Source organism: Triturus cristatus, chromosome 8 (genome assembly GCF_964204655.1).
Source record: "Triturus cristatus chromosome 8, aTriCri1.1, whole genome shotgun sequence".
NCBI classification, from domain to species: Eukaryota; Metazoa; Chordata; class Amphibia; order Caudata; family Salamandridae; genus Triturus; species Triturus cristatus.
In genome coordinates, this window is record NC_140591.1 from 835759026 (window position 1) to 835776305 (window position 17280).

A 17280-nucleotide genomic window follows, 5' to 3' on the forward strand; every position below is an offset into this window, starting at 1 on the left:
TGCGGTGGACTCCTGTGCGCCAAAGGATCACCTTTAAAACCATGATGATTATACAATTTCCTGTCCTCATGGCTGTCAAATTTAAATGCCATAATATGATTCATTACCTAAAATCAAATGATCTATTTCTTTTAAATATTCTCACAAAAAGAATAGTTATTCTTTGGTCACTGTAGCATGTGTGGAATTCCTTGCTTATGTCCCTACGTGCAGAATAATCCTTATTTCAATTAAGATATTTGACATTTTTCCTGTTCCCTAGTACCATTATAGGTTTTAGCAGTACTTTAAAAACATGTGTGTGTATCAATAGTGGCATGAAACTTTGGTATATATGTGCTGTATATATAATTATAACATAAAATTACCTGAGTATAGTGCATATGGGGCAGTGATCGGTTCTTTGAGACTAGAGGATTATTTTTTGTATTAGTGAATTCTGAAACTCTTTTCCCCATAGATGGACACCGACAAGATATCCACACAACACAATTAAAAGATTTTATTAAAAACAAATGCGCCAATCTAGTGCAGATTGTATGAATAAATGTTACTTTAAAAAGAAATTCAGCATTGTGATGGTATTCAATAGTTTATTGCATCACATGATGAAATCAGTCTTTTTTAACCAACCCCTCTTCTTTATCCCCTAGCTAAACTTTCTTAGCACCAAAGTGCATTTCCAAGTTTCTTGGATGGCCTTTGGCCCGCATACCTTTGCTGAACAGAATTATTGTCAGTTAGCTTCTGTACTTTCAGCAGTTCACTCTCTATTTCAATTCTGAAATTGAATTGACACTGCATGATATAGTGTTTACTATCCCTGATGAGGTGCTGATTTGTTTACGGTGCGTAGCATGCAACTCTGGAACCCAAAGTTAGTGGTTAGTCTAGTAGTTATTAGTTATTAGTTATTAGCATTAGTCTAATGCTCAGGGAAATCATTCCTTACATTTACTTCATTTTTTGTGGCACATTGAGTTAGGTGTGATGATTAGTGAGGCTATGTGAGAAGCAAGAATGCGTGGATGTATTATTTGGTTGCTGGCATATGATTTTGAAGAAAGAGAGATTACAGCATAATCCACTGCACCTGCCTATTCTGTGTAAGCATGGAATGAATTGTGGGTCTTCAGATATCCTGCTCAATGCTTGATCTCATATGGAAAAGCTTGAATCAGTCAGAACCAATTGGGAGTTGCTTGGGGCACACTCCATTACATTGTTTTTGGCTTTTCTTTGACATTACAAACCCCAGCCAGCTGTATGCAAATCAGTCTTTGCACTCAACAAAAGAACAGAGCAACCTGAACAACTGGGCAACTTCAACTCTAAACAGGAACACTGGCAATTCCAGACACATTTCAGCCTCATCAGTGATGTTCAACTTAAATCTGTGTGGCACAGGAAGCTCCTAAACCCATTCCTGAGCATAGCCATTTCATTTAGGATGTCTTTGTAGCACAGTGTTTGTCATTAACAAACATTTGTCACGGGCTGCTCATAGCATTCTGCAACCTAAACACAACCTGCAAGGGGCAGTATACCTCAGGAGACTGGATGAAGCTCCAACACCCTCTAAAAAAGTCAAAGCTTCTGTGACTCATTCTTGATTCTGATCCCATGTTCACCAGCAAGGACACCTCTGACAGGGCAGCCTTCAAGTCCTCCCTCAGCCTCTATCACCACCTGCTGAGGGCAACAAAGAAGACATCCCTTGCCACACGCATCAAAATCCGCACCAACAGCACCAAGTAACTTTTCAACAGTGTTAAGGAATTCTCCATCCCGGCTGCCAGCAAAAACAACATCACACCCTCACAGGAGCTGTGCGACAACTTCTTCCATGACAAGATTGCAACCATATACAGAAACTTCGAACCCCAACCCATGTCCAACCCATGCCTATGAACTTCCTCGGCAGATACGCCACCCCCTAACCAACATGAACCACACAATGACCACCTGGAATATCCACGCCACCCAGGACACCACCTCCACCATGAAATCCATCCACTCTGGAGCTCCCACAGACCCATACCTGCACCACATCTTCAAATTCGGAAACCAAAGGATCGGCCAGGAACTCACCACCCTACTCAACACCTCTATCACCACTGCAATATTTCCCAGCACCTGGAAACATGCTGAAATCAGACCACTACTCAAAAAGCCATCCGCCGACACCAACAAACTCAAAAACTACCGGCCAATCTCCCTACTCCCATTCCCAGCGAAGGTACTGAATAGATTATCAACAATCAACTCATGACACACCTGGAGCAGAACCAGCTACTCAATCCCTTCTGCAGCAATCACAGCACTGAAACTACCCTGATCGCTGCCACCGATGACGTACGAACCCTCTTCAACCGTGGAGAAACAGCAGCTTTGACCCTCCTCGACCTCTTAGCAGCCTTTGACACCATATCCCGCCACACACTGATCAAAAGACTCCATCACATTAGCATCCAAGGGGACACACTCAGATGGATCACCTCCTTCCTCACCAGAAGAACCCAGAGGATCCACCTCCTAGCTTGCAGCTCTGAACCCAAGGAGATCACCTGCGGTATCCCCCAGGGGTCATCCCTCAGCCCCATGCTCTTCAACGCATATATGACCCCACTGGCTAACATCGTTCGATCCCATGGTCTCAACATGATTTCCTATGCAGACAACACCCAACTCATCATCTCACTCACCGTCGTCTCCACCACCACCAGAACCAACTTCCACACATGACAAACATCGCCAACTGGATGAAGAACAACTGCCTGCAGCTGAACACAGACAAGACAGAAGTACTGATGTTTGGCAACAGCAGCAACACATGGAATTACTCCTGGTGGCTATCAGGCCTAGGACATGCACCCACTTCCTCCAGCCATGCCAGAAACCTCGGAATCATCGACAATAAGCTCATCATGAAACCACAGATCAACACCGTCTCCTCCGCCTGCTTCCTCACTCTGCGCATGCTACGCAAGATCTTCAAGTGGCTACCCCTGCACATGAAATGCACCGTGACACAAGCCTCATCACCAGCCGACTGGACTACAGCAGTGCCTTCTGCTTGGGAATCGTCGCACACCTTCTGCAGATACTTTAGACCATACCGAACTCCTCAGCCCGACTCCTCCTCTGTCTTCCCCAATGAACTCACATCACACACCACCTCAGGAAGCTCCACTGGCTCCCCGTACAGAAGAGATGCCAATTCAAGCTGCTGACCCACGCACACAAGTCTCTACACAACCAAGGACCCACGTACAGTAACCATTGCCTGAACTTCTACCAACCATCAAGAAGACTACGCTCTGCTTCCCTTTCACTTGCCCATACCCCCCGCATTTACCAAAGCAGAATTGGAGGACACTCCTCCCATATCGCATCAAAGACTTGGAACAGCCTCCTCTGCACCTCCAAGTTTGTGAGTGGAAGTAGTCAGACTTTTTTTTCTTCAGATTTGGCTATTGAAGTAACACCAGGTGCAAACCCCCAACCCAAGTAAAAATCCCCAAACTGCCAAGGATTAGGTCGGTCTTATTTTAACAACTAAATGCAATCCTTTTCTCAACCCATACGTTATTTGTGTAAATTAGTTGATTATCATTATGGCTTCTAGTGGCCTCCGCAGTTTTTTCTCTGTTGTCCTTTCTTGCCAATGCTGGCCCATGAAAAATGTGTTAGTTTTGAAATTAGGAGCATTTGCTACTGGATATATTTTCAGAGTGGTCCTTACTGCTTTCTGCTTCTTAAACTCAGTACAGACAAACAAACTTGTATCTGTCCACTTTTTTCACATAGGTGCAGCCACCCTTTTCTCAAACATACTCTATAGTATCTGTTGCTGTAAAAATAGAAGAAAACTCAGGAGTCATTCTCTTCCCTCACTTCCTCTCTCCTCCCCTCCTCTTCTCTCTCTCTCTCTCTCTCTCTCTCTCTCTCTCTCTCTCTCTCTCTCTCTCTACCACTCTAACTTCCTCTCTACCTCTCTACTTCTATGTAAAATTGGCATTTGCTAGGTGCTAGGGAGCTGACAGCCAAGCTGGACATATTCTGAAAGGGTTCACATGGCCTGACACAAAAACTGTCATGCTCCGGTGGAGTAAGCATCCCACCGCTATGAAATTGTATTGATTTGGCAGCTAAGAGTAAAAATACTCATGAAGATGCCATCATGGTTACTTGAGCTCAGATGTTGGCAGTGAAACAAACAGAAGAAGCTTGATGGCCTGCAGGGCCTACACATGGCTCATAGGTCACAAAGAGCTACAAACAATAATTGAGAACTAATTAACAGAGGATCTGAGGTGGACAAGTGTGGTTAGGCATCCACAAGGCTGGAGGACTGCTCTGTGGGGTGTTGGAACCCCACTTTGGACTACGCAAACAACAAAACAGACCTGCGGAGGTGTGACATGGAAGGCTGCAGCCCAGCAATCTGGACTAGTGCATTAGCCCCAGGCCTCAGGGTCTACCACTCAGAGCTGAACGCTGAACAGACCCACAATGGAAATTACAGATGCACCTGACAAGGAGGTAAGCCTGACAGCTCATAATTCAAACCAAGGGGTTCACTGCCTTCCCCTAAAGAATGCAAAAAACACCATATTAAAGTGAAATAAACTCAGTTAAGATATGGAGGGGTGGTGCTTCCCACCACCATACTCAACAAGCAAAAGGGCAGTCTGGCACGGAATGTAGAAGCCCCTGATCTTACAGGAGGCTTATACTTGAGGTGGAGTGCTGCATTGTAAATATGTTCTGCCGTAAAATTAAATGATATTGAGTGACACTTTAGTACTGTCCCTAAAGATAATGCAGCAGGTCTGCATATTCCTTTCATGTGAGAAGATGTTTATCTTTACTGGTTGAAAATTGTCCCTCCGGAGTAATTGTGTGCTACTACTTTGATTTTCAGTGTTTAGGCCTGCATGTAATGTGATTAGCGGGAGGTGTGCAATACCTGTGAGATATGCAAGATAATATAGCCTCTTACCCCGACTCCATAAACAGGTGACGAGTCCCATTTGCCTAGTGGTTCTGTTGCTTGACACCATTTTGGTTTTGGATGATGTAGTCCCCTCCAGCGACCCGAAAGATTGTTTTTTTGGTGATAGTGAATACTCCGATCCTTGCAATAACAATATTAAGGAGATTCAGCTGACCTGGGGTGCTTGTGATTAAGAGGGATTGCCCTCTCTAGTGCTAAGATATGACATCAGGATTTTGTGGACAAGTAGCAGGATACGAACCACAACCTCTGAAATTATAGTGGGATACATTTGTTCTCTTTCTGGATTACTTGTGGAGATTGCTTGGTACAATCTATAATACATGGTTGGCCAGCTCACTAAACTGTGCTTCTTGGTCTGCTGGTAGAACAGCATCTGTAATTATGGTAAGATACGGACTGAAAATTGACATACAGAGTTGATGCATATTCAGCATCTTGATTTTCATAAACGGTTTGGTTATAGTACATGCAGTGCTTCATTTGAGCCAGTGGGGTTTCTGGTGCTCAGCACCAGCAGTAAATTGTCAGCACCTGCTCTAGTGACAGTCCACCACATGGTGCAACTGTCTGTCCAGTGTTAAGATGAGCAGAACAAACTATTTAATAAGTTAATATTTATTATAAAAAGAATAATACCTGCTGCTCATGCCATTCTTATAGCTCTGGGTGGTCTGGAATAGTCTAAATTGTTAGACTTGTAGACGTTTGATGATTGGTAGTTGTGCTTGTACTGTCATTGGCAGTGCTTGCAGGGGCAATGGGTGGCATGGGCTGCAGCGGCCTCCTGGCAAGGGCCCTAGCACTTATTGTTTTTTTAACAAATTAAGCACTGAGTACATGTGGTGGGTAAATTCAATGGAAGTTGGGTTATTCAGTGTAGGAGTTGTGTGGTATGGGTTGGGTTCATGTTACATGGCAAATGGAGCAACAGAAAATATTCAGATCATATCACAGGCTGACATTCCAGCACTGGCTGATGGATGGAACATGCAGCCGAGAGGCAGATAACTGTCTTATATAAGATAAACAGGGGAGACAACTACAAACGTTGGACCCCCCCCCCCTGAAATATGCATGGTTTCCTGGAACATCAGAGGGCTTAATAACCACAGGTAGGTTAGGCGGGTCTCAACAGACACAATACCAGTATTGTTTTACTTCATGAAGCCCACCTGGTTTCAGGAGCAGAAAGGACCTTTGCTAGCACTTAGGGTACACTTGATTCTGCCATTCCTATAATGTGTACTCAAGAAGAGAGGCTATGCTGATAAGAAGGGGTCATGTATTTAGACCTAAATGTACAGTTGATTATTCGGAGGGCATTGCTTCCTTATTGTGCAGGACATACTAAGTAATAGGAATATTACTCTCATTAATACATACGGCATAACACCATCTGCCCCATATTTTTTGATGAGTTGACTTCTTGTATGCGATCTGAAACATGTGCTTTTGTATGAGGTGGTATGTATGCATATATATAGTATTTCTGTGGTGGGATCCTAGACAAAAGGCTGCGGAGAACTGCACATGGTCAAAGACGAGCATAAAGTCAACGAGTAATAGGAGAGATAGCTGGGTTGTGGACGTTTAATGCATTGCAATGCAGCGTTCTGTAAAGAAGGGAGTCTTCAACACTTCTAAATTGTTGAAGCGCTGGGGGCAGTCCACGTGAATACGGGAATGTTGTCCCAGATCCTGGGTACATTGATGGAAATGACTTGCTGCATTGCTTTTTATTTTTAACCTAGTTTAGTCTGCAGTCTTATGGTCTTCTGGCTTTGTGTGTGATGTTGATGATGATGATATAAAGCTTATTAAGCGCTCGAATGTCGAAGCTTCTTGGCGCTGGTGTGTGTAAGCAAAGAGCTAAGACTAGGCTAAGTCTGCTCGGCTGTAAACAGCCGAGTTTTTAAAGCCTTCCTGAAGAGTAATAGATTGGATTGAAGCCTCATAGCCACTGGCATTTTGTTCCACATCTTTCCTGCACAAATGGACAAAGTCCTACCACCCCATCTTGCTCTTCGAGTCTTGGGGGTGCAAATCAAGCCGAGACTGGCTGATCGGAGATTTCGGGAGGGGGTATAAAGCGTGAACATTTCCTGAATGTCATCTGAGCCCCCTCCATAACGTGCCTTGTGCACCAGGCAGAGAGCCTTAAATTCTGCTCGCTGTTGTATAGGGAGCCAGTGTAACGCCCTAATACCATGCGACATATGATGGCCCTTGGGAAGGTTCAAGAGTAATCGTGCTGCGGCATTCTGTAAGGATTGCCGTTTTTTTATCTGGACTTTGTCGATACCCAAGAACAGCGCGTTACAATAGTCCAGTTTAAACAAGAAGAGGGCAACCATTAATGTCTTCTGTAGTTTGGGAGGAATAAAAGGAAAAATGTGTGTGCAGAAAACCGTCAGAGATGATGTGCTTGTCAGCAAGATAACCAAGGGTGAAAGTTATGAAGCCTTTGTAAAGGATGCAGCTGGATCTGAAGATGGTGCAGCCTTGCAAGCAGAAACAATGAAGTTCCATCAGGATGGTGATGATGTGATCATATTTCTTCAGACCCTGGATGAGACATTATGTGGCGTGTAGTTTGCCCTTAAAGAGTTCCAGTGGGGAATCTAGGAGGCCATGGAGCTGGGTGTTACTGCCATCCCGATGTGAAAGTACAATTGCTTAAACAGCAGTGAAGTCGCTTGCTGGAAGAAACAGTTTCTCTTGCTTTAGAAGAGAGAGCTCGTACCAGGCCATCTGGCAGTGTCTTTCTTTAGGTGTGAAGTTAGACATAGAGGTGAAATACCTATACAACTATGTAGCTGCTAGACAATATGGAAAGGGAGAGTGCCCAGGTAGAACCTTAACTTGGTTGCTGAACCCACAGTGGGTCTCGCAAGACAAGACATATTTGAAATTGAAGATGAAAAGGGGTCCATGTAAGATGATTGACCTACCAGTACCATAAGTAATTCGATTAACATCTGTCTCGGATGAAGGTGGCACCAGGGCCAATGGGAGGAGTGCCCTTTTGCTCACGCAATCGAAAAGGGTACTCAACAGGCCATCTCTGCATCCAGTCCTTGCCTCAAGATGATTTGCTGTCTGATCCTTGTGAGCAAGAGGGTCAAAATGTCTATAAAAAACCTGCAGTTGCAGGAGACTGAGAGTCATTCTGGGAAGAGGAGTTGACCAGCAGGAGCAGTATTATGGCACTTGAAAGGAAAGGTTATTTAAAGGGGAACTTGGCAATCAGTTCTATGAGTAGCATTGCTTTTCCCAAGAGGCTTATTCAAGTGCTTCTGAGTTTTGGTGCCATGTATTCCCATAGTCAAATAGTCAGGTTTTCCATCCTTCCCTCTGCAAGGAGCTGCTATGTTATATTATGCAGATTTGTAGAGCGCACTATCACCTAAGAAGGTAGCCTGGCACGGAGTAGGTGGAGCCTAGCCAAACATAGAGCCTATTTGTACTCCTCAAAAAGCTAAATCTTCAGCTTCTTAAGGAATTCAATAAGTGAGGAGGAGGCTCTTATGTGCATTTGCAGGTTGCTCCACACTTTAGTAGCAATGTTAGAAAAGACTCGACTGCTGGATCTAATTTTCTGTATGCGTGAGATGTGTGCAAGTAGAAGTCCGGATGAGTAGAGGTGCCTGGAAGATTTGTAAGAGCAGATGCAACTGTTGAGATATGCTTGTCCATTGTTAGCAGTGCATTGAAAGTGATGGTGAGGAGTTTGGATTGAGCCAGTGGAGGTCCTTCAGGTGTGGTGTGATGTGAGTGCATTGTGGAATGTTGAAAGTGATTTGGGCTGCCAAGTTATGAATGGTCTGCAGCCTTTTGGTGAGTTTGTTGCTGATCCTGGCATAAGTTTTTAGGTAGTCCAGCTTGCTTGTGACCAGGGTGTGCACAACATTTTTCTGGGAGCCACTTGAATATCTTCCTCAGCATCTTCAGGGTATGGAAGCATGAGATAGTGACGGCATTGACTTGGGTGGTCATTTTGAGTTTGCTGCTAATGACGAACCCGAGGTTCTTGGCGTGGGTGATGGGGGGCGAGTGTCGGTCCTATCTCGATTTGCCACCTGGTGGAGTCCCAGAATAAAGTGCTCTTCCAGAAGATCACAATTTTGGTATTCAGCTTTCGACAGTTGGTCTTCATCTAGTGGGAGATTTCAGCCATGCAGTCATTGAACTTGATCCGGGTACTGAGCATCTTAGCCCTAAGTGAGAGAATGAGTTTCATGTGGTCAGCGTAGGAGAGGACATTGATATTGTGCAAGTGGATGATGCTAGCTAGAGGGATCATGTATGCGTTGAAGAGGATAGGGCTCAGGAAGAATCCTTGCAGAACCCCTGCAGATGAGGTCGAGGGTATCCAAGTTGTACAGTGCCAGACTGACTGACTGGGTCTTTCAATCATGATGGAGCAGATCCATCAAAGTGCATGGCCTTGGATTCGGATGTTGTGTAGGCGTTGGATGAGGATGAGGTGGGCGACAATATCAAATGCTGCAGAGAAGTCCAGGAGGATAAGGGCCGCCGTGTCTCCTCTGTCCAGAGTCAGGCAGTTGTCAACCGTGACAGCGATAAGGGCAGTTTCCGTGCGGTGGTTGGGTCTGAAACCAGACTGAGTGGTGTTGAGAAGTTGGCGGTCATTGAGGTATTTGATGAGGCATCTGTTGATGATTTTTGCCAAGACCTTGGCTAGGAACGGTAGCAGGAAGATCGGCCTGTAGTTGGTGATCATTGGAGGGTTTGCGTAGTGTTTCTTCAGCAATGGGAGGACAGTTGCATGTTTCCAAGCATTTGGAAAGGTAGCAGAAGAGGTGGAGGCAATCGGAATGTGGGTGAGCATGGCACTGATGGCTTGCATTTCTCTGGAGTAGTAGTGGTGGACCTAAGTGAAGGGACGTAATGATGGCATTGGTTTCTTCTGGGGTGTTGGCTGCCCATTTGGTTAGCATTGGTTCATTGGATAAGATCAGGAGGTGTTTGGCGTGGTCTGTGTGGTACGTTGATTTGAAGTTTCTGTAAATGGCAGTGATTTCGTTGCTGAAGAACTAAGAGATTGTTTCAGAGGACCTGCGGAGGGGTGGTCAAGTTGCAGGTGGCCGCTGGTGATGTGAAATACTTAACAATGGCAAAGATGTATTTGCTTCTGTTGGTGCTGGCATTGATGCAGTCCAAAGGAGCAGCACGATTGGTGGTCCAGATCATTTGGTGGTAGCGTATCATGGTGGAATTCTGTATTGTCTATGTTCATTCTCCATTTGTGCTGTTGTTGTTTGCAGTGGCGTTTCATTTTTCTGAGTTCCTCTGCGTACCAACTGCCTTGTGGTGTATACATTTTTATATTGCTGTGTTTAAGGGGGGCAAGAGTCAGTGCAGTAAGTGATCCAATTGTTAACAATTCTTGATGGCTTTGGGTGGCTGTTGCTGTGTTCTGTTTGGTGGGTGTTGAGAATAGATTCTAGTCCTTGACAGTGATGCTGTTTTGGTTTCGGCAGGCTGGTCTGGCGGTTGTGTGTGTGCACTGGACTGGGACGGGAATGCTGAACTAGATGAGGTTGTGATGTGTCCAGGAGACTGGTATGGGCTTGTTGGCTCTGATGTTGTCCAAGGTGGAAAAAATAGGGTCTAGGAGGCATCCGGTGACATGGGAAGGTCCCTTCACTCATTGGGTGAGGCTCAGGCTTCCAAGGTCTTTGATGAATGCTTTTGATTTGGATCGCTGGGGTCTTCCACATGGGCGTTCAGGTTTCCGAGTAGAATGTAATTGCTACCCTCTAGAACAAGTGGTGCGACGAAGTTAGTGAATGAGTTGGTGAAGTTGGTGCCTTGTCCTGGTGCTCTGTAGATGAGAATACTGCATAGTGTGAAGTTGTCTGTGGCATGGAGTTTGAATGTCAGGTGTTTCATGATGGAGGATGGCATGTCCATGGAAGCGGTGCAGCGGATGGTGTTCTTGTTAATGATGACTGTTTTGCCTCTGGGTTTGGGAAGTCTATCTTGCCTGGCGTTCTTTTAGCTGGGGGTGGATGTGGCAATGTCAGGTACCGATGCAGGGGTCAGCCAGGTTTCTGTGAGGAAAAGTAGGTCTGGGGCATTGTCTTGCAGCAGGTTCCAGCACTCTCTTTGTATTTTTTGTGAGTCAGTGGTTGTTGAGGAGTAGGTTTGCGAGTGTAGAATGTTGTGTAAGTAGTTTTGGACATTTTGAGTGAGAGAGAGTAGGGTGTTGGGTGCTGTTGGTGTGGGTGTGTGGAGTATTGGGTGTGGGTTAGTCCATAAAAACTTGCAGTAAGCTCAGGAAAACACTCCCTTGGTGATGAGGTGAGGTAGCAGCATGTGGAGCAGTGGCTGGGGTTGAGGGCACGAGGTTCACAGCAGGGTCGTGGCGGGAGGGAGGAGGACCATGGGTCCTAGCGCTGGGGGCGGTCAAAGTGCAGATGGGCTTACCTTTGGTGCACATGCGCTGTGGCTGCTATTAAGTAGGTCCAGGTATGGGAGTGATGGCACTTCCTGTGCCGAAGGCTGATAGGAAATCCAGTGATGCCACTTCCTGTGCATATGGAGGATGGAAATGAGTCCTCTTGCTTGGCTTCTTCTTTTACAGACAGTTTTGGTGGGAAAACAGTGATGCCACTTCCTGTGCTGATAGATGACGGGAAATCTAGTGATGTAATTGCCTGTGCAGATGGATGCTGGAAAATCAGATATCACAATCAGCATTGAGCACCTTGATGCCGGACAGGGACTAAGTCTTGGATGTAGTTGCTGCCAATGGTGATTTGTACAGGGAGGTTTCTATGATTCATAGCTCTGATGTCGCGGTGGGAGAGGGCAGTCACGAAATGTGCTTGGGACAGAGATAGCTTTGCACATGGCAGGGTTCACAGGTGATCCTGAGTCAACAAGCTACAAAAGAAATGAAGGATCATTTGCCTTGACGTCAAGGGTGTAACACAGGCCCCTGAGCTGGAGGGTGCCCCCTCAGCACCGTACTCAGGCCTGAGGCCTCCATATTAAATACGGAGTGGGGGCCCCTTCATGTACCTTGAAGGGGGGCAGCCTCAACGTTTGTTACGCCAGTGCTTGACGTAACTGTTAACAAGACATATGCTTTTAGTCCCTCTCTTACATGCACATCATTCTGAACCATACTGTACTTTGAAGATAACTACCTTCCAGAATCATAGTCGTATATCGAAAACTTTTTTTCTATTATGACAGAGACAAAATTATTGCATTTTATAATGCTTATTTTTGTTTGACGTAATTAAGCAAAAGTATTTCGGTTTTATAAAATCTGCACAATATTCTTGATAAATAACATTTGATTGAATATAGCCCAACGCCATCAAATATATTCTAAGTCCAGCTCATCAGATGATTAAACATGTGCAAAATATTGGTACTCCTCGTATAAAAATAATTTTATTGCATATAAGGTATACTTTATGTAGAACTTTCCAAATTCTGTTAAAATTAAAATTTTGATAGCGCCTTTATTTGTCTGTGTTCAAATTAAGCTCTCGAAACACATATATATAAATGTAATTGAACTGGAATAATCTAAGAGTGCCGTAAAAATTACATGATTTACTTGCTCTAAAAACTGAATATTTTGTAATTGACATTTCTTGCACGTTTAGATGTGTTACTTAACTTTTGTTGGATCCTAGAACGTAATAAAGAGAAATGCATGATCTGGCAGAAATTCCTTTTGCACGACTGCTCACGTTTACCAGCTCCTAGCAGGCCTGCCTCTAAAAGCGGAATTGAGTTGTGACCGTTTAAATGTCTGATTTTCCACAGGGATATGCTGCTGAGATGGACAACCCCTTAATAATGCATCTCATTTCACCCACGCTCCAAAACAAGAAGGATGTATTGTTCGGCAATATGGAAGAAATCTATCATTTTCACAACAGGTTGGTCGTTTTTCACCAATTTCTTTTTTCAGAAGTGGTTTTAATCGCGATTTTGCAGATATGGTCTAACGCGCCTGTTTCTAAATAGAAACCTGTTATGGCACTCGGGTGAAGAATCCCTTGAGGTCAAGAAATATCAAACTACATGAGCAGCGAGTTAGTGCCCTGATAGAGAGGAGCACAGACTTACATACACCACGAGGGAGCAGGCACAACGGGGTAAGAGGCAGAAACAGAAAGAGGACAGAGAAGGCAAGACAACCCTAATATGTACAGAGAAAGAATACAGTAACTTGACAATACATCGGTTTATCATTAGAGTTATTTCTGCTCATTTAAAGCTCAGAACGCCCACGGTGATGGAGAAACTCAGTGCCGCTGAAGATTATTCTTACAGAAGTGAGTCTATATCTGCATCACAGAGCACAAACAAATATTGTATGTACATACAAAAGAGAAGCCCTGTGGGTCCAGCTGTCGCCCTTCAGGCATTTAAGACTACATGTAACACAAGACAAAGGATGATGAAGCATTTACCTCCGTTAATCCAGGAGCCAACCCCTGTACAGAAGAAATACAGGAAGACAGGTGAGAACAGAATAGTACACTTAACCAAACACTAAGGGCCATATGTAGGAAGCCAAATACTGGTCGGTAACGGCCGAAATTCGGTAAATATCCCGTTACCGACCAGTATTGAGGCACTTGAGATGTAGGGGGCTGATTTCTGGATTCGGTATTTACCGAATCGGAATTTTAAGAAGTCGGTAAAATACCAATCCGGTAAATACCGAATCCAGAAATGCTATGTAGGGGGCACTCAAGTGAGTGCATTATTGGTGTCTGGATTCGTTATTTACCACCAACTACAAGTTGATGGTAAATGACGAATACCTTTAAAAAAGCATTTTTGTGCTATTTGTAAAGTGCCATGTGGCAGACATACATGCCCTTAGGGCATGTATGTGCGCCACATGTGCACACATGCACGAATCAGGGGTGCAACAGGGTGTCAATGTGACACCCTGCCACCCATGATAATGCCTCCCCTATCACCGATTCGGTATTTACCGAATCGGTAATAGTAACTGGCTTCCCATTCATTCCTATGGGCCTCCAGGCCCATAGGAATGAATGGGAAGGGATGCATTATTACCGATTCGGTAAATACCGATTCATAAATACCGATATTTACCGAATCGGTAATAATTACCGATTATTTACCTACATACTAATTACCGATTCATAAATACCGAATCGGTAATATTCGGTATTTATGAATCGGTAAATAGTATGTTACCTACATATGGCCCTAAGTGCCCAAGAGGTGTAAAAGCTGAGCACCAGAGAGAAAACTACTCGAAGTCAGCAAGGCAGACGAAAATGGAATGCATGCATGGGACTAGAAAGACAAAAGGGCAAATCTCAACACTGAATGACGCCTAAGAACTGGAATCTAACACATGGAGAATACATAGAAGAGCAAGGCATCAAGAAAAGACTGGAGAAGAAATAAGGCAGGACAAGCACATGCATACTAGGCACTGTAACAAGCAAAGCAGGGTAAAGCTGCAGACAATATAGATCAGGACACACTGAAACCAGAAACAAAAGAGGCAACCAGCGTGGGCTACACAGTAACTAGAGAGTGATGAGCAGAGAACAGGACTAAAGGACATCAACTATAGGAAAAGGCAGGAAGATAACTGAAACCGAAATAGGGATTAAAGCTTATAAATCTGGAGTGTCCTTAATGCAAGTAGCAGTGTACTACATAAGCCCTTAAAGGCCCACACCATTTTGTTGTCCATAGCTGAGGCTGAAATGCAAAAGTCCTTCAATAACTGACACAGCCTGTGGCAGGTTGTAAGGCAATAATAGCATTCTCCATTGTGAGGGCAGCATGTCCAAGTGAAAACAAACCCTTACAGGAGACTGAGGGTGCAAATCATTTCAACAGTTCTCTGAAGCTTTCCCTTCCTCCCCTAACTCCCACTGTCAATGAATGACCGGTGTCAGTGGGGCCGTGCTGGCCATTTTATTCCACCATGACATTGAATCTTTCTTCTACTGTTGAAATGACAGGAGTGAGAGCAACATTTGTGCAGCCCCTTCCTCTGCTTGGATAAACTACTTTGCTCCTGTAATGTATCAAGACAGAGACTCGGGCAGGACTCAGGACGCTTCTGCCACCTTCCTGCCATGGTTACTTAGTCTTTTGGTCTCTCGCCCCTGAAACAGAGATGCAAATGCTGCAGATTGCGGTAGTGGAATGTTGATAGAGGTGGGCTTCTGCCAGTGTTCATAGCTGAAAGCCTTGCGCTGTTGCATTCAGTGGAACTCCTCAGACTCCACTGTTCAAATGTCCATTAAAGCTGACCTGAAGGTACCTCACTTAGTCTGAAAGATCGATGCCATTAGTGTTCCAAATTGACCAGGAAAACAATAGATATGACACTACCTTTCACTGAAACCCAGGCACTGTCTATGATTCAGCCGCTACCTAATTGATGGAATGGTCAAAGTCCTTGGAGACACTGGACTCCAAATCCAATTATGTGTCCAATATAGTGATCTGAAATAGAAATGAGGCAACATTTACTGGTCCAATGCAAAATGTAATACATTGTTTGCAGATTAAAAGGTATGAAATGGCCTCTTGCAAATACAGCAATTAAATGGATGAGAAATATGCAAACGTATAGCTTAAATGAAGCACCTTCTATTTCTCCATTGGGAAACTATTTCATAACACCTTATCAATTTTGGTCTTATTCTCTTCCAGTGCTGGAATTGGAAAAACTTCACTCTGGGCAACCATGAACTGGTGGTCAAAGTGTGGAAGAGGAACGGGGCTGGAGTGTGAAAAGCAGTCTGGCAGTTAACTTATACATGTATTTTAAAAACATCTGCAAAGAAATTGGCAAAAAGAACATTTGTGACAGTAAATTTGTTCTAGCTTAGTTCATGGGTCACAAAGAGGCTGCATGTTACAATTTTAGATGGTTAAGACCTTCTGCAGAGATCTTTGTGTGCCCAGCAATTTTGAGTGGATTATCAATCTCAGTGACATAACTCTAGTAGTAAGCAATTCTGGGAGAGTTCTGGTTTTATCCAGTGACAGTTTTGGCTAGAAAAGTAGCATAGAAGTAGCAAGTTGCCTGCTGTAAAGCACAAATGTGTATTTTATATAGATAGGTAAGGAGGCTACTGCATTTGAAACTGAAATAGATTTGTTTCTTTCATTTCATAAGTTTCAATCCATCTAATATAGCACAGTGCTGTATCTAGTAGCACCAAGGAGTTGCATTCAAACTGTAAGTCATGGGATTAGATCTTTGTTTTTTCCCTATCTGTTGTAATTCTATGATTGCAAAGAAGGGTTCCTGTGAGAAGTAATAAAATCTTGTTAGTACAGATATCCACAATTACTGCATTATGTTTTATCCTTCATTCTTAACATATAATGTCAACTAGTATGGGTGATATATGATTCCTACCCCTTATAACCCTCATTGTCTTTGGTAACATTTCCTGTACTGATTTACACACTTGTGTGGTTTATTGTGCCTTTATGTGTGATGTAAGGTGCTCTAACAAATACTCTACATTTGGATGAGTAGCGCTGTAAAATACTTAAATAAATAAAAATAGTAGGTGCCATTTAAATAATTATTTGTGTAATTACTCATACACACATATAAATATTGAATTCTTACAGTGCATGGAACATCTCTTACAAAAGGGGGTTGAAGAAAGTAAAAATCCTGCCTCCAAGTCATAGTTTTTCTAAATTACTTGTGAAGTGAGAAGCTGTGTGCCTTTGTTCCGTTCCATTGCATTGACCTCTAGGTAATCGGCTCCAGATATCTCCCAGCCAGGGTGATACTTGAACAAAAGAAGGGCTGATGGCCCATTAAATCAGGCCTTAGTTTTGGGCCCGGCTGGAAGTGAAAATAGAAACGCCCCCTCGCTGCCTGCAGGTTGATACTCCTAAGTGTGGGCGCTGCTGAATTATGTCCCTGTGTCGGAAAAATGACACCAGGACAAATTCAGGAAGTTTCCCTAGGTCCGATTAGAGCTGGGGATATTGAATTATGACATCTCCAATATGGGTACATACTTAAACCTTTGCCACAAACTGAGGCAAGCGGAACCAGGAACATTAGAATCCCTAGTCTGGATGGAAATAACCCAGAAAAACCCTGGAGGCACGTTTGGTTGCCTGTTCAAGGACTATATCCTCCAAATGTCAGTGAGTGAGCTATGGGCCCTTAACCCCAGCCGGGCAGTATTCAAAAACGCCATTAAAAAATGTGTGAGAATGAG

The 17280-nt window shown here is 44.0% G+C and overlaps 1 protein-coding gene across 20 annotated transcripts in view; it reads left to right on the forward strand.

The window, feature by feature from the left end:
- MCF2L (MCF.2 cell line derived transforming sequence like) overlaps positions 1-17280 on the forward strand; it is a 927044-nt gene that overhangs the window by 788661 nt on the left and 121103 nt on the right. For all 20 annotated transcript variants that reach the window (XM_085622295.1, XM_085622305.1, XM_085622296.1 and 17 more), the window contains one exon: positions 12836-12951. In XM_085622295.1, coding sequence (XP_085478421.1) covers positions 12836-12951 — 116 coding nt within the window. The remainder of the gene's footprint in view (positions 1-12835; positions 12952-17280) is intronic.